Below are 18,514 nucleotides of genomic sequence, written 5' to 3'. Positions count from 1 at the left end.
TGAACAACAAGGTCATCAGTCCTTTCGGCATTGAAAGAAACTTTCCCTACAATCATGTTACTGTTTAACTGAATAAATTTACTTGAAGTCTGGCAGCTCCAAAAAGCAGGACTCAGAACTCTGTACTATATACTGCCAGTCCAGGCTCCTGCAGATCAGCTATCTAATTACCATGACAACTTTTATATTTTTCCTCTTACCTACGCTTACATTTTCTTATTTTGGCAACTCCAGAGAATGTGATACTCTGACCAAACTTTCCTTCTCATGAAAAACAGCTTGCCTACACATCTCCAACTGGGTACATAAACAAATCTGACAAGGAAAAGCATTCAGGGAAGTATTTTCTATTTTAAGGACTGTATTTAATGCCATGGATATTAATTATTTTTGTAGGGGAATTTGTTCTATGATTATTCAGTGAACAACCTTTAGGAAGTAGTGACAATTATTATTTGGGCAGGTGAGAAAACAAACCACACTCTGGCTAGCTGATGGCATGGAAGCTTGGTATGGTCATAAAGGCAAAATTCAGGTTCTGTGAGACCGGGTGAAAGTTTTTCATTGCTGTATGGGAAGAGCTGGCTGGGTATAGCTCCCTTATAAATATGTATACTTAGCTCACCCCCAATTTTCCTGCTTTTATATTTTAAGAAATTGTTATACATACACATGTATAATCATGCCCTCATATGCCCCTATTGCACTGTTTCCTTGGAAACCTGAAAAATCCATTTGCTGTTGTTATAGATCACATCTACCACAACAGCATTAACCAGATATTGTACACTGCTTGGTGTAAAGTTATTGTGTTTTATAAACAAAGGTTGAAGACCCCAAATCCAATTTTCTTTCAGTACCAATTTCACAGATTTCCTTGAAGAATTTTATTTAACTCTAAAATAAAAAAAAAAAAAAAAAAAAAAAAAAAAAAAAAAAAAAAAAAAACACCTCATCAATGGCTAAACAGTTTTAACTTGAGAAAAAAAGCTATCTGTCAAGGATTTGAAGTACTTGCTTCTGCAAGGCAAGAAAGATATAGAGCTCTGTATTTCATGGCATTCATTGTTAGAAAAGGAAGAGTCATCCTTATACATCCAAAAGCATCAAGAAATTTCTCGGTGAACACACTTGGAACACAGGTTAGTCATTTTACCTATAGTTTCGATACATCTTTGGAATATAAGTGGCAGGCACTCCCCAACTTTTCAGAAAAATGAAGAACACTGGATTACAGACACCAAAGTTACGTTAAAAGGTTATATGGTGTAAAGACACCAGTAAATAGGAAAGAGTGAAAGTCAACCAGAATGGAAACAAAGCAAGGCTTCACAGGGGAGGAAACCTGATGGACTTCCAAAAATCAGGTCTTCAAGTTAACAGTTTTACCACTGAAAACCAGTTGCCAAAGAAAGGGAATTGACAAGAAGGGAACTAATAAATCCAGTAAAAATGCTGAAGCTGGGAGCACATGGACCTTACACAATCAATTAAAAGAATGCAATTCCCAGGTAAACATTCAGATCGCTCTTTCAAAGCTCCGCTAATTTTGCAAGGCACCCAGGCTACCCTCCATCAAGGACCTAAAATCCTAAGAGGCATACTGTTAATGAGGTGTGATACCCACATTACAGAACAGGTTGCCTGAATTCCCAATGATTTTTACATTCAGGATGTTGAGATGGGCAAAAGGAACATATTATATATGAAAGGGTTTCCCCTAGAACTGGTTTCATTCCGCTCTCAAGATCACACTATTTGATGACCAATAATCGGCCACTGGTGAGCTGTTCACAGGCCTCTGATATCATCCTATGCCAGTACTTCCAAGGTGTCAGTATGGTCACATCTTTACTCTTCTGTGTTCCATTTTAGTCTGAGTTTATAGATTGTTAACTCTACACTGAGTAACGAAATGTTACAGCTACTTGTTAAATGCAAAGCATATATACCGGGGGGGGTACACCACACAACTGCACACAACTAAGCAAGAGCTATAATAAGGCAGATAAAATTAATTATTTTGTCATTAGAGATATACTTTTACAAGTCAGAACAAATCTTCAGGCAGGGCAAGACAAGTCCAGTCAGACAAAGCCAGCTAGGTAAAGAGGACTTGGTGTCAGTTAAACACAAAGCCTGTGGTCAGCAGCCACAGCAATCCTATATTCATGGCTTTATGAAAATGCAATACACTTGCTAGAGAAAGTAGACACCCATCATGACTAAGGAACCATGCAAATATGACAGAAATCAAGGGAAAAGAGATATTTTAAAAAGACAGAATAATTCACATTTTATGAGTGCCTAGAGTTTGTATGCTGATTATAAATTGAGCTACTGGAATATCAATAAGCATTAACTAACATAATTTAAAATATACTGACACATCACATTCAGATTTTCAGAAGGGTGCAGATTTAGCTTAAGAGGGACTCCCTCAGGCACATTGCAAATCAGAGTAGATTGAAGAAGAACTCACTAGTTGAAACTAGACATCACCCTCAAACTAAAAGAGAGGAGCTTTAGACCAAATGTTAGGAAGAAATTCCTTATAGTGAGGGTGGTGAGTCACTGAAAAAAGAAGCTTAGAGAGATTGTGGATGTCCCATTCCTGGAAGTGTTCTAGGCCAGGTAAAATTGGGCTCTGGGCAACCTGATCTAGTAGTGGGTTGCATTCCTGCACACAGCAAAATCATTAGCTTTAGAAAAAAATTAGAGCATTTTGTGACGAGAAAGCCATTCACAGACAAAGCAAAATAGAGATCTGCAACACGCCACCATACACTGCATCTGACAGTGGTTGTTAGGACCACTACACCATCTATGATGCCTGAGAGCCACCAAAAACTTCATAAATATACATTTTCCATTTCTAGAACATTAGGAGCTAAAACATAACAATGAAAATGATTACCCAGTCTCTGAAGGACTGGCACATTTTCTTTAATAAGGTATGTAGTCTAGCTTTGTCCCCTCAGAAAAAAACTTCAATTAGCTCCCCAGTGGTAATTAAAACATTTTGTGTTAGCTATTAATCTTTATTTACCCCAGTTTTGAAACCACTACTACAATACTCTGTAAGGAACTGCAAATAGATACACTTTTATTTCTTTTGCAAGCACATGAAATTTCTTACTATTAACTTGTACTAAATTTTAACACAAGACAGATTATTTTTATCGTTCAGATGAAAGAATACAGAAAATTGCCAAGCTGCTGAATAAGCATCCCAGATTTTGTTAGATTTGTCATTTTACCTTCAAACAGCTTTTGTACTGCATTATTGATTTCTGCACTTAGTTATGACAAAAGGCATCTGTTCATTATGCTTATAGACCCTTTATTTGCATTTGAGCTTCTGGGGGGAGGGGAAAGAATTTACATTTAGCTTCTATCTACTAGCAGCAGAGAATCCTAGATCATATTAAGAAGAAAATGCCTTGCAGCTACTCAGGAAACTGATAGAAGAAAAGAAAACAAACCTCAGACAGAATGTTATTCAGCACTGTTTGTGTTTGGCATCTGTCCAAATAAAGCTACCTAAAGGTGTTAAAAGCATTCTGAGGGCTTACAGATGTTCCCATTTCCAGTAGTGTTTTAAGTGCAAAGGTAAAAAGGTAAAACCAGTGGATTTGCACAAACAAATGGTTTACTGATTTAATGTGATCTGGGACAAACGGTTGTATAAATCTTGGCCACAGAAAACTCTTACGTAGAAAATCCTACGAACTACAGTCTGCGAATAGAGAGATAAAAAAGGAGAGGTAGATTCAGTCCTTGATGGCCTTTTTGAAGACTTCATTCTGATTCATTTGAATTATCAAATGAAACTCCAAACTCCTCTTTTCCTCAGCCTTAAATTCTGGGGTTTAACTCGGTAAAAAAAAATAACGCACGAATGCCATTGCAACATTTTGACAGCTTTCTTGGAGCTCTTGCACTCAAGACTTTTGTCAGAAATGCCCTCAAGTGTATAAAGTAGGGAAGTTTTTCTTCTTCAAATGGAACAGAAACATTTAAATGCAAATGACATTTATCTGTCATAGGAAAAGTGGCTTGAAATTTCTTTGCAGGGTAGGTGATAGAACCTCAAGTATTTCTTGCCAGACTTACCACAGGATGAAGGATAAAGGACCAATAGGCTAAATCACTATTATAAGCATCTAGTCTAACTACCATAAAAAGACAATAAAGATTTCAGAAATAATGTCTCCAGTTCTTGCCTCAGCAAGCCCACTGCTGTCCTTCTCTATTAACAAGTCATGGGGCATGTTAGCACCAATTGGCATATTACAATGTTATATTGCAAAGGTGAGCCATTTTGCACAAAATTTTTTTAAATTGCATTTTTGCAAACTGCAAAAATTAGCTAGAATATTATGGAGTGTGCAAAATACACAATTGTGCAACTATAAGTGGTTTATATTGTTTCTAGTGCAAAAAATAGACAAAAGGTTCCAAGGAAACACTTGTTATTTTCTCCCTCATGAAGTGTAGCTCTTCATGCAAACAGAACGGTATTAGAAATTTAGCTATTGGCATTCCAATTATGTGTCTTATTCCAAAGGAAACATGTTTAATAAGTACCTGAACAAAATGTTAAAAATCAAATCCCCACCAACATAAGAACCTTGGTAACAATTGTAAAGAACTTGTAAATATATTCTTTGAAGAAGTTAAAACCATGCATATTCTATAATCCATTATTTGAAATAATGTAGAGACTTTTTATTCTTTTAGTAGATTAAATGAAGGAAGTCAACACTATCCAACAAGTAGAACAAATTTTTGGAAAAGGCTTACAAAAACATAATGCAACTCCAAGACAGAAATATGAACCAGCTATTGTTATTAGCTAAGAAATTCTGGGTTTAAATTGAGTGCCACTTGAATCATGTACAACAATGGCATGTCCAGCAGGACCAGGGCAGTGACTGTCCCCTGCCCTCAGCACTGGTGAGGCCACACCTTATATTGTGTGTTCAGTTTTTGGCTCTCCATTACAGGAACGAAACCGAGGTGCTACAGCTTGTCCAGAGAAGGGCAACAGAGTTGGTGAAGAGTCTGGAGCACAATTTTAATGAGAAGCAGCTGAGGGTGCTGGGGTTGTTTAATCTGGAGGAAAGGAAGCTAAGGAGAGACCTTATCGCTTTCTACCACTAACAGAAAGGAGGTTGCAGTGAGGTGGGAGTCCATCTCTACTCTAAAGTTACAAATAATAAGAGGAAACAGCATTGGAAAAGGCTGCTCAGAGAAGTGCTTGGGTCACTATCCCTGAATGTATTTAAAAGACCCACTTGGCAGCATGGGTTAATGGTTGGACTCCATGATCTTAAAGGTCTTTTCCAACCTAAACAATTCTATGATTCTATTATTGCAGAATTGACTTGAACAACAAGTCATAGGTTCTACTGAATAGAAGATCTCTCTGACAGTATCACAAGTCATTCTTCACATTTTTCATTCTTCTCTAAAAGCAAATCTTTTAGCAACACTGAAGAAAACAACATGAATTTAACTCTATCACACCTTTATCTCTTCAGGGCGAAATGATAGCGGAACAACACTTTATTTGCAAAATGATTTATATGTGTAATCATTTGGCTTTAGCATGTTTTGAGAACAAAAATGAATGTCTTAATTCACTGTATACTTATTGAAGAATGTAAGAGTAGTTTTATTATTTTAAATGTATTTCAAACAGCAGCCTTCAGTGACAACTAATTCTTAAACACCTCCAACTAGAATACACAATCTCCTTGTCACAAATCCAAGATTAAAAATGACAGATTTATTAATTGTCCTAGAACTAGAGTCACTAAGCAAATGCACTTGCTGTTTAAATATTAGTGATGTGAAGATAAAAAATGCATTTCAAAGCAAAGCTGACACCTGAGAACCTTGTTGATAAAATACAAAAGTCAGAAATCTTTTCTGTGATTAATTACATGCCCAGGAGTCACTTAAAGTTATGTACTTCATTCCATTTTACTTTTTCTGTGAAGTTCATGTTACTGCTCCTGCTATCATTCCTCCTCATTGTTTCCCAGTCATTGCCCCAGTCAATTCTCCACTGTAAGCCCATGCTTTCTTTTTGGCTACAACTCATAGCTGTTTCTAGCAAGGAACACATATTTAGTTTCCCATCTGAGATTTCTTATGCTGATTCACGGGAAAAAGCTCTCCTTGCAGCAACTCTGAGTGTGGTAATGCTGTGAACTGCTGGGGTAGTGTCACGCAAACAGTCACATTACTTCTGGTATCTAGAAAATACTTTAAGCTACCACAGCTCTATTCCTAGAAATATTGTAAACTTATACTGAGCTACCAATTCCCCACTGTATTTGATCTCTTGTAGCTTTTCATTACACAAGTGTGAAAAAATGATGCTTCTTGATTAAGGGGCCTCTGCAGTTTCTCCCCTGCATGATAAATAATGACTCTAACAGGCTTCCTGCTCCAAATCAAGGAATTTGTTAGCCAAAGCTTACTTTTTGTCTAATAGAAAATCAAACAAAGTATATGTTACTTTAGATCTCTCAGTGTTTGACAGTAACCATGGAGAAATTATATCAGAGTGCCAAGGGCCTGCTGAATGCAGGTAAATATGCATGAGAAGACCCCAAAGCACACATCACCTTTTCTAGTCATCTCTCTTCATTGTCATATTTGTCCCAGAACTTGCATCTTGTCAGATGAGTTCATGCCGTAAGCTGGTCTACCTCATGTGTTTTCTCACCAAGCCTTATATGGCCACTGAGCCAGACTGAGACTTAGTGGCAACTGACAGGTATACTGCAGAAAAAATGTCCCACATATGAGATAAAAATAGTTCCTTAAATCAAAGGATGTTCTATGAAACTTACTTTAGATTGGTTGTATTAAAATTAAAATTATTTGCCTTTGAATGAGCAACCTCACTGAACTTCAAAAAAGTTCGATCTCACTTTGAGGTGGAGTCCTCAGGAAGTGATGTTGTCCAACACCCACAGAAAGAGGAACTCACCTCAAAGTGAGATCGAACTTTTTTGAAGTTCAGTGAGGTTGCTCATTCAAAGGCAAATAATTGCAATTCAACCAATCCAAAGTTAAGTTTCATAGAACATCCTTCCAGCCTAACACTGTATGATCTGACAAACACCTTTCCTCCTTAAGATGACAGATTGTCTTTCCTCATGATAGTATTGTTAGCAAACGTCGGTCAACACATGGGCTTCAAGTCCCCCGTGCTTCAGTCAGGGCATTCTAGTTTCAAGCACTCACATCAATTAAAGTTAATGTATAATTAACAGTATTTCCAGTGGAGTTGCAAGGTAAGTTTGGCATTGCCACCACAGAATACACCACACTGCATTCAGTAAAAATGCAATTAGGTCACATCACTCTTGTCTAGTTCATCAGAACATCCCAAGATAATGGCACAGGGAAAGACTTCCCCACTATATTAGTTATTTTCATGGACTCCACATGAGTTCAAGGCTACAGGGCAGCTAGATGTGTTTATACAATTTCTTACATTGGTAACTTAATCTCTATAGGACATGAAAAGATTTTTACTTCCTTTGCAGTCACAACTGAAAAGCACATGTATTCTCTTCTCAGCTCCCAAGAATTACTTCATCAGTCACACGCAACTTTTCAAGGCTTGTTTCGAGGAAATCCTAATTGGCATTTACAGAAAAGCTTACATTTCAGACTATTAGGAGCTTAAAGGGAAAAGCAGAGCAAAACAGAATGTCTTGCACCCCCTTAAAAGTAAGTCATTCAGTCTTTCTTTTCATAGGAATGTGAAGAAAAAGAAATCTATAGTGCAATTCATCGATATTTAAATACGATTTTTATCAGGTAACTCACTGGGGAGAACATTCATTATATATCATGAGATCCAGCCTTAAATCTCTCCTCTGTAGGATTTGGTACGAGGACATGAATATAGATCACACTTAAGACAATTATGCTCTGCTCAGAAGGCTTTAGAGCCACTTTCACTTTCCCCATGGTATTATGAATATTTTCAGATCATATACAAAGTTGAATAGTTGCTGCAGGGAAGTTGGAGAAGCCAAGCAATTAGCATGCTCATCTGGGACATGCAAGACTGACTGAAAATCCTTTTCCAGATCAGATCTCTGATTCTACAGATACAAAAATAGAAATGTGCTATTTTCCTCATAAAATTGATGCAATTAAGTGTGAGGTCTATGCAGGAATAGTAGTTTTTCCACTACCTTTTGCATTTTAAAACAAAGAAACCAGCTTCTAATTAAAAAAAAAGGAAAAAAAATTATACAAAAAAAGATAGATTTTACAGCCAGCTCTGCTTCAGATATTACCGAAACCTGGTTTGTGTTATAATGACATTCCACAAATACCAGAAACTCAATATAAGAAATAACAATGCTACTGAATACAGGAAAGGTTGTACAATTTGGCCTTTGCAATACTGATTTGATTTCCACCAGGCAACCAGGTGTTTTCCAGTAACGTGATACCTCACACCAGTTGCAAAGACTAGCAGTGAATGGGAATTGCATCCACTACCTGCTACTCCACTCTGTTAGATTGGAAATTCACATATAAAAGACATTCCAGTTTCCACTTCAGCAAAGAATACTAAATTATCCATGAGAGTATGTCCTTCATTCCATTCCTGCACCACTGAGAAGAGGAAAGGGGATGAACATCTGTCCCCTGCTCCTTTTTGGGCTTTATAAACAAGTGGCAGTCATTTGCCTTTAATTGATCCTTTTTAGACACAAGCTGAGAATAAGATGCAAGAGGATTCTGTACTTAAGAACGTCATGAGTTGAAGCAGAAAAAGCAGGTTTTTGGTAGTGGGAGGTTGAGTGGCAAACAAAAATGCTATAGTCTGTCACTATGTATTTTACATGCAAGACACTCAAAGTATATTTTTAATTCCTTTTTAAATTGCTACAAAAAATGGAAGATTTTTGTTTCCTGAAGAATATTATGAACTAACCAATAAACAATTTTAGCTGGGGGGATACAACAATTTGTGGGAACTAAAGTGTGTAAAATCTCCTGACTTGAAAGAAACTGTATAGGAATATGAACAGGGAACAAGCATAGAGAACAGACAATAGTCTGAAGCATTTTTGCTGGGGTTTTTTTAACATGCTTCCTTTCTAAGTCTTTTCTAAGTATTTAAGGTGATTTGAAAAGAGCAAGTGTGATATAAACCAAAATAATCAAGTTTTCCTACATCTGGCTCACACCTACAGCAGTTCCTAGGGGACAGAAAAGACCTTTCTCTACTGTAATGCAAGGTGTTATCCTTTTTTGACAATAACAAGGTGGCAGCCAAAGCTAATGAGGCTCCAGAACTAGCCACACAACACTATCACAGAAAAAAACAGCAAAAAATAAAAAGTAGTGAAAAATAAAAAGTAGTGTAACAACAATATTTTTCCATGGGGTGTCAGCAGAAGTATCTGAACACATTGCTAAAACCTTGCAAGTGCTTTTTCAGGCTGCTAAGGAGTCACAGGAGAATGAATTTCATGTGTTTGATATAAATAACCTTCCATAGTTTATCTTTCACTTGGTTGGTACTCCAAGTGGCATTACTGCTCACTTCCTCTTTCTCTCTCCAACCTTCACATCCACTACTGGAATTCTGTGCTGCTCTTCCCTCTTTGCCTCCCTTACCCTGACAATCCTTTTCAAAATGTGACTAATCTTCCATTTTCTACCTTTAGCTTCCAGCCCCTGAAACATGTAAAAAAATTCATGTGCCACGTCTTTCATGTTGAATATTCACATAATTAAGAGTATTCAAATTTATCCAATGCCTCTTAAGAACTGCACATTTAACTGTGAACTCTTATCTCATGAGAGAAGAATGGGATTAGCAATGTATCACAGAGTAAGCACATATTGCATGGACAGTCAGAACAACCAAGAATAAGTGTTTTCTTGATGAATATGATTAAAATATTTAAGAAGCCAAACATTAAACTTACACAGTAATGTATCCTTCTATTTTCAGTATATGATTTTTATACTTATTGTCCAATAAGATCCATGATATTCTATAGCTTAGATATATGTATATATGTGGCTAGACTCCATATGAGATAATAATCAAATTAAAAATGGCTAAAAAACTTCAATCTTGATAAATGAGCTTTTATGTGCTTCTTGGTTATCCACTAAAGATGGTTAAATATACATTTTCAAGATTAACTTGATTTCAAGCATAATGTTTAAGAAGCCTGCAATGTACAATATAGTTAGTTAAAGAAGCATGAAGTCTACTACATGAAAGGCATTGCAAATACAATATATGGGAACCTCAGAAATGAGATTTTTCTATGGTCATATTTCAACTAATTGACATTTCACAGGGAAAACCGATATTTGAATACAGGGACAATAGACTCATAAACCTCAATTTCAGGTTTCAAGTTTGACTCCCACCACCCCTCCCCTTTGAATGACAGAATTGAGAAGAAGTTAGCAAGTTGACATTAAAAAAAGAAAACAAAAAATGCAATTTCAACATCTCCTGTGAGTCAAACCACCTGTGAGTCACATAATAAAAAAGGTCAGTTGTGTCCCATTCCTCAAGTTTCACACACAGATCTATTTCAGACAGTTCCAGTAACATACAGCTGACCATGGAGGACTATAGGTAAATTCTTAAATTACAACTCTGCATCTTGCTCAGCTGAATGAAAAGCTACCAGTAGGAATGCAAATTGTACATTCATTTTTTTCTGAAGTATAATATATAGTTTTACTGGTTTTGGCCATCAGGGGTGGGGTGTGGGCATGTCCTGGTTGCTACTCTATACCAGCTACATCACTGATGGTGTGGAAGTAAGGAACTCTGGCTCCCAGGAAGGAGAGGTGAGGCTTTAGGTCAAGAGAGTCTGGAGGGAGGGGAAACTCATCCATCATTCTTGATTGTTGTCCAGGCCCTCGGTGAGCATTGGCACGTGAATCACCCTCTTTTGTACACTTTTGTTAGTAATATTGCTGCTGTTTCTGTTTCTTTTTCTTATCTCATTGCTCTTTCCTGTACATTGTTTTCAGGTCACCTCAGGATCTCTGCCTTTCTTATATCCCACCAGAGGGGGCAGGAGAATGGCTCATGTTTTCTTTTTAGAGTACTAAACCAGGGAATACCATTCCTAGAACACGACAGTAATGTCCATGGCCAATTTTATACTCCTGATGTAAACGTAAAGCAGAAATGTCAAGCAATATGGATCAAAATTGGGATCAAAATATGGATCAGCTCCAGAACTGAACAAAAATCCAGCAAACCGTAGCTGCTAAGCACATAATAAAAGTTTACATTGTATAGTTCCTTGAAGAAAATTTAGGGATTTTTTTTTTTTTTTTTTTTTTTTTTAATTTTTAAAAGGGCACATGAACAGTAGTATTGTACATTTTCATCTGACTATTTTTCTCTATGAGAAAAACTGTTTCTTTCATAGATGTATAGTGCTACTTCCTTTGTAAACTAAGGAACTCCTAAGAATGTGAGCAGAACGGTGGCAAATTACTCACCTGCATTGGAGCCTGTCAAGTTGTAACGTGCGTTCAGCTTTTTAATGATATTTTCATGGATCTGATACCAGTCACTCTCTGTGTTGCACCTAGAAAAATAATAACTTTCTTAATTCTGAAATGGAAAACAAGTTTATCAGACCAACTTCACAAAATATCCCTATATGACTCCTCTTTAGTTCATGAAACAAATAACAAAATAAGAGCTAACGAAGCACCATGAAACTGCCTGTCTCAATGGAAAGAGTGCCCTTACCTTTTGAGAAAGGCACCATGAAATACCTGCTTTGTGTGGCAAAGGATAGGAGAAAGATAGGAACAATTATGCTGAGGAACTCAGCCATGACCAAGTTTATTTCTATATAGATCTACCCTTCAGGGCTTATCCACACAGAAATCTATCTTGTGACACACCAAAGACACAGGACTCAGAGCTGGTCTTAGTAAAAAGAAAAATCTGTGCTATACTGATGACCAAAGTTTTAGCTTTCATATTTTCCAGTTTCTGTACTGCATTAGTGTGTGACTCTGAACTTCATATACAGTGTTAGCAAGTTCTCTTCACAGCTTAGTTAGATAAAACAATCCTTTTCTAGCCTGAGAACCAAGAACATCATTACAGCCTCAGGCTCAAAAGCATAAACAAGAGTGAATTGAGGAGGACAAACTGGGAGGATGGGACTTCATAACCTGAAGCTGTAATTAGACAATTAACCCCAATAAGTAAATGGACCAAAACCTATAAAAGTATGAAAACTCACGACTGGTTGTCCCTCTTGGGTTGAACCACAGCCTGGCTCTTATACCAGCTCTTATATAGCTGGTCCAAGGTGTATCCTTTAAAGGCCTTTTAATAAATACCTACTTTATTCCTTTAACATTGTCTAGCCTCTGTTCCAGGTAGCCTCTCTAGGCATCAATACACTTCAAAGTTAGTTAAAAAGGTTGTTATCTTCAGGAGGTAGTCAATGAAAGAGTAAATTACATTTCAGTATACCTTTAGAAAGTAGCTGGTTTCCCATAAGGAAAACCTGACTATGTTCTAATGATCACTTTTCAAAATTTAGACTTGAGTTAGCCTTAGCATTAAATCTGATTTCTAGTGATAATTTTCTTCCATTGTTTTTGTTACCTTAAAACAGGCATTTTTTTAAAAAAAACCCAAAGCATAATAGGCAGACAAACCTAACAATTTGTTAACCAGGAGTAAACATTTATCTGACTTCAGTGTTCTGGGAATCTAAATAAGAGCCAGCTCACCTGTTCACTGTTACACTAAGCTGCTTTTCTGCAGACTGATTTCAGGAGTTCTAACTCACCACAGATGGAGACAGAGAAAAGACACCCATGCCTTCAAGACTTGAGTGCTACCCCTGGGAAGGGCAGAACATGCATATGACAATATGTGCCCCAGGCATGCAGTTAGACTTGACCACTCCACAAAACAGTTCTTACTATAATGTCCAAGATCAGCAGGAAATTACATGCATTGAGTTGCTACTAGAGAATTGAACCTTCTTCCAATTGCTATCAGTGAAAACCCACTATCTAATCAAGCATTCATTTTTAAACCTACTTTTAATTTTTCATTCCCCAGCACTAAATGCCTCCTATAATTTTGTTATTCCCATTATATTGTTGCTTCATTTCACAGAAAGATACTCTGCCTGCTTTTTTTTTTTTCCCTGTAGCTAAAACGTACTTCCACTAGGTGCCTTGGCAGCACAAGGCACTTAAGTAAGTCCTAAAACACCTTACGTTCCCATAATAAGAGAGCTCCAGAATAATGTGAAAAATGCCAATAATACACAAATACCTAAAAAGATGTAGCCTTTATCTTTAATATTATCCCACTTTATAAACACACCTGTAGAACTAGCCAAAATTTCCACACTATGATAAAAAAAGCCAAAAAACCCAGCAACTGGGCATTTTTGGAAAAGAAAGGAGCTAGAGCTATTTAATCACATTGTACTTAACACCACTGATTCTAATGCAAAATGACTTGAAGGTACTCCCAAAAATTAAGACAAAAACATTTCTTACATGTAGACTTTTAAGACAAGGTCATCCTTTGAATCTCCTGCCAGCAAATCTGCAATACTGAGGACTGCACAGCCAAAGGGCCGTCTATATTGTACATTGCAGGCATTTTTCTTTTCTCCAGCTCCCATTCGTCCTGCCGAAAAAACACATATTTATTTGATGCATAGTCCACGGAAATGTGTCTCTCCAAACCACAAAAAGGAGGCAGCAAGCAATGCAGCTCAGATAATGCCAAGTATACTCTCACTGGGAACCTGGTCCATCTCTATAGTTCATTCAGGTAGCAAGTGATTCAGCAAATCCACTAAGTATGTGGTGATCTTGAAAGGTCTCAGACCAGAGGTTCTGCTCATCCCCTCACTCAACAAACACCACTTTGTAGTACCCAATCATAGAATCCTCATGACACTATCAAATTAAATTTAGAATTCAGACATGACAGTGTTCAACAATCGCTATCTGGTAAGAGTTATTTTACTGTGGCTGTTGCTACCCATCGTTTATGTGAGAGGTGTTGTGATTAATCCATTACAATTTGGTAATCAAATGCTGTTTCCTTATTGGCAACTGGAAAGCAAGGAGATAATTGACCAGTTGCAGAAAAATAAAGAAGGAGAGATGAAACATGGGGACAAAATATGACAAAGGGCAGAAAAAACAATTTATGGTAAGGAAAGAAAGAAGGCAGTCAAGGGAAAGAGATTTGAAACAAAATATTTTTCTAGCCTTTTCTATTTGATTTAAATACAATTCATCAATCTTCTCACTGTGTTCCTGGCATTTGAAACGGCCCCCTTTCTAGCCATTTTATTCAAATGTGCACTAGCAGTTATGTATCTTTCCCACCAAGTCTTAATTTCTGACAAAAAAACCTATGGCTTCAGTTGCTGCAGGGCAATGTCTCCTCCAAATATCCCTATGCATCACAGCAGCTTGAGGAGCAATTGTTCATTTTCACAGCACAAAGCAGATAAATTTTGTTTTAACTTTTTAATATTTCAGTGGTTCACATATAAACTTAGCTGTGAATATATTTGAAAATTATATGACTGGAAATATCCTACTCTTTAATATTTTTAAAACATTTATTCTTCTAACTGTACTTACATCAGAATTTACTATATCTTTTCTAAAACCTTGCCAAAACCCCAAAACACTGCATTTTGATGACATATCAATTTAGCATAAAAATGCAAGGAAAATTATTTCTCACGGCTGTAAAATAAAGTTAATTTTGTAATAAATTGTTTCTGAACTCAGCACAGGTTACAGCAACTATACTTCAAAATGTCTTTCAAAAATAGGAAGAAAATTTATATTTAGTACTGCACTGACACAACTAGAGGCAGTTTACAAAGAAAACAATATATCTAAGAGGTCAGAAGCAGACCCAAAGATTATTGTTTCACATCAGTACAGCCCAGAGGACTTCTTAAAATAAGTACCTAACACAAATGTACACTTTTCTTCTCCTCCACTTTTATTATAGAGGACTTGATATTGGTCTATAGGATCAGAGATTGAAATTTTTATGAAATACTGTCCATTTTTTTCACCTCTCCTCCTTTTAAAAGGAGTCAGGGAGGAGACTAAATTCATCTGAACAATATCAGATATACACCAGATATTATATACAAATGAGGTACACTGAATGTCCAGACAAGCTTTTCAATGTTCAAAGGATGCTTGAAATTGCACTTTAGAACAAGAATGGACTCCCCAATGACAACTACATCTTCTTAACACAGCTCATCTCTGACATTTTCATTTTGTTTTGTGATTGTAACAAAGTATACTGCATCTAAACTCAGCAGTATACTTGATAAATAACATAAAACAATGCTGAGAAATCTAAGCAATTCTTTGAATAAAAACCAGGCATTTTCTTTCCCAAAAATTTGCTCAAAAATCTAGCTATTATAACAAATCGAAAAGCTAGCCCCAAGCAGTTTTTTTGCTGCCATACATCCAACAAATATAAGATTATACCTACCTATTCGGATAATGTGCACAGTGATATAGATGTCCTTCCTGAGTTCACTGCTACCCAAATCCTGCACAAGACCAGAAACTCATTATTTATGACTCCTGATTAAAATACAACATTTAAAGAGACCTGTACACACTACTTTCATTGCCAGTGACAAATGAACAGTGAGTTCATTTATACAGCATTAACAAATGCCTTCAACACTTTAAACTGGGCATCATGCACTCAAAATGAGTGTCCTAAAATATCCTGGTTAGAATTTGCTGTAATGTAGCAAAATCAGTGGGAGGGCACAAGAGACTTGCTGTGTGCCTTGAGCAGTAGTGAAGCATTTGTGCAATTCCAAATATTCTGGAAGTACAGAGCGTGCTGCACAAACAATCATTTGGGTGCAAAAAGTACAAGGAGGAAACAACTGGTCCTTGTTGCACAGAGGACAACTGGTGCATATGCCTACATGGAAGTTCAATGAGTGTCCCCATACTGCCATAAAACATTCAGATTGGGGCTTCACCCATACCCTTCAGCGCCTCAAACCAGCCTTTTGAGTTGATGTTCAAAGCAACGTACAAGCTCAGGGAGCAGCTCTGAGTCAACGACACAATAACAATTTAACCCAACTTCTTTTGTCAACATCCAGCACAAAAAAAGATTGAGACTAGGAAGAACTCACCACAAAGAGAGAACAGTGTCTTTCAGGCTTTTCTGGACATTTTGGCAAACCATTTCTATTCAGTCTTAAAAAAAATCTTTCACTGTAAGAAAACAAATATGACAGATATGTTGAACAACAGTACAGCAAAAGTAGATCTCATTTTGATCTTATTTCCAGATGCAACCTTCCTCAAGATAAAAACAAATGAAATAATTTCTTTCTGAAAGTCTCATATATATGAATGGAAAAAAAAAAAGGGGAAGGTGAAGGGTGGTGATTAACTCAATCACTTAAGAAAATTACTAAAAACTCAAGAGAAAATAGAAGACTGACTGTCATTTGGAAGAATGATATTGCACATCCTAGTACACAGAGAAACACAAGCAATAAAATCCATTTATCCTAGAACTAAAATTAGATGTGTAGTAAGTTGGTAGTAATTCTTGCTAAACAAATGTCAACGTTGCCATGTTTGTATTCAACCAATATTCTTTTTCATATGTAGGATGATATTTGTAGGAGACATTTTTCTTATATAACTCTGTTAAAACCTCTCACTACGGTACATTGATTTTAGCAGTTTTGTAAGAGTCTTGAAAGTTCCAGCAGGGCAAATTTAATTTTTTAAATCCTGTTTTGCAGTCTGCTCTGGGGTGTTAAATGCTGTAGCTGATACAAGTATTAATACTGCTAGTAGGGAGATACAGAGAACTCTTATTTCCAAATAGAAGAGGGCATAAAACCCCACTGGAAATGAAATTGTTTTTTGAAATATTTGCATTAGACAGTAGGAAACTCTAAGCAAACCTGGCAATTCATGCATGGCAGTATTATGAAAAAGCCAACCTTCCATGCTTTGGATAATTTTCTCTAAGACACAGCCTCGTAAGCAGTGTAATAATCATATATCTCTGTAGTGAGAGATTTGGAAGATGGGAAAGGCAAGTAAGTGTTATAGACATTTCCCTTCACCCTCTCATCCCCAGCCCTAGCTGGCCAGACACATTAGTCTGGATGTCCTGTAATGCTCAAATCAGAAATAAAATTTCCTAAGTAAAACTATATTTTTCTCTCAGCTGTATCCACATCTTCTGCTTATTCCGGAAGCTAAACATGGTTTAACACTGCTCTGTATCAAGTATAGCTCTTCAAAATGTGGCTGGAAAATCACTAGAAATGTGTTGGATAAGATCCATCTCAATAGAGACTAATTAAATCTTTATTGCACCAACATTTGCCTTGTAGAAAATCTGCATTGATCATTCACAGAATCAGTCATTCCCATTAAAAGGGACCTCAAAGGGCCTCTGCATCCAAACTCCTGCTCAAAGTGGGGTCAGCTATAAGGTCAGATTAGCTTGCTCAGAACTTTAGCCAGTTGGGTCAAGAAAACCTTCAGTTAAGGAAACAAAAAAGGCTCTCTGAAAAACCCATTCCAGTGTCTGACTGTCCTCAGCTTTTACTTGACATCCAGATGCACATTCTCTTGTTTCAGTCTGCATCCCTTGTCTCTCACTGTCCCACCATCGATGTTATTGATCTTCTCGTAGGTAAATGGGTGTCACTTTTTTTCTGAGTTTTTTAAAGCCTTTTGATTGTTCATAAAATGGAGTCAGACTTTTTAGCTACTGTACAATATTAGGAGCAGTTTCTACCTTTTCCCACACATGTAACATAAACAAATCCTTTGTTTTTCATTCTCTGTCCTTTGTTTGCATATTTCTAACCTGAAAACAATTGTAACTGACAGTTGGTCTGGCCATTTGGCTGAGGGGTGAAAACTCCAGAAGCCAATCCACAGCCAGACCCACAAATGTATAAAAGGTAAAAAATAAACAGGCAGAAGGGCTCTCAGCCTTGGCTCAGCCTTGAGCTCGCTCAGAGGAACTCTCTGCCCTGCGAAATCTCTCATCTCCGTGTGATTGCTTTGCATATCCCAATCACAAATGGGGACAAACTTTTTACTGGGGACTGTTGCCATAGGACAAGAGATAATGATTAGAACTAAAAGAGGGTTGATTCAAACTAGAAATAAGAAAGAATGTTTTCACAATGGCAGTGGTAAAACACTGGAACAGGTTTACCAGTGACATAATAGATGCCCCACCATAGAAATACTTAGGATGGACAAGGTTCTGACCAGCAAGACTCCAAGACTCTATGATCTTGGAGGACTTTTCCAGCCTTAATGATTCTGTGATAATGTCTCAGCTTGTTGCAGAGGAGCTAAACTAGATGACCTTTAAAGGTCCCTTCTGACCCAAAACGTTCTATGCATCTGT

General features: G+C 36.9%; 1 protein-coding gene across 4 annotated transcripts in view; it reads right to left on the bottom strand.

Moving 5' to 3' along the window:
* The window catches only part of DOCK4 (dedicator of cytokinesis 4), a 244,634-nt gene that overhangs the window by 106,678 nt on the left and 119,442 nt on the right, over positions 1-18,514 (bottom strand). For all 4 annotated transcript variants that reach the window (XM_040062079.2, XM_040062081.2, XM_040062080.2 and 1 more), the window contains exons 9-12: positions 16,251-16,332; positions 15,581-15,641; positions 13,588-13,720; positions 11,542-11,630 (exon numbers count right to left, since the gene is read on the bottom strand). In XM_040062079.2, the coding sequence (XP_039918013.1) occupies positions 11,542-11,630; positions 13,588-13,720; positions 15,581-15,641; positions 16,251-16,332 (365 nt within the window). The remainder of the gene's footprint in view (positions 1-11,541; positions 11,631-13,587; positions 13,721-15,580; positions 15,642-16,250; positions 16,333-18,514) is intronic.

This window comes from Hirundo rustica, chromosome 4, assembly GCF_015227805.2.
Source record: "Hirundo rustica isolate bHirRus1 chromosome 4, bHirRus1.pri.v3, whole genome shotgun sequence".
NCBI classification, from domain to species: Eukaryota; Metazoa; Chordata; class Aves; order Passeriformes; family Hirundinidae; genus Hirundo; species Hirundo rustica.
This window is presented reverse-complemented; position numbering and strand designations above follow the sequence as displayed.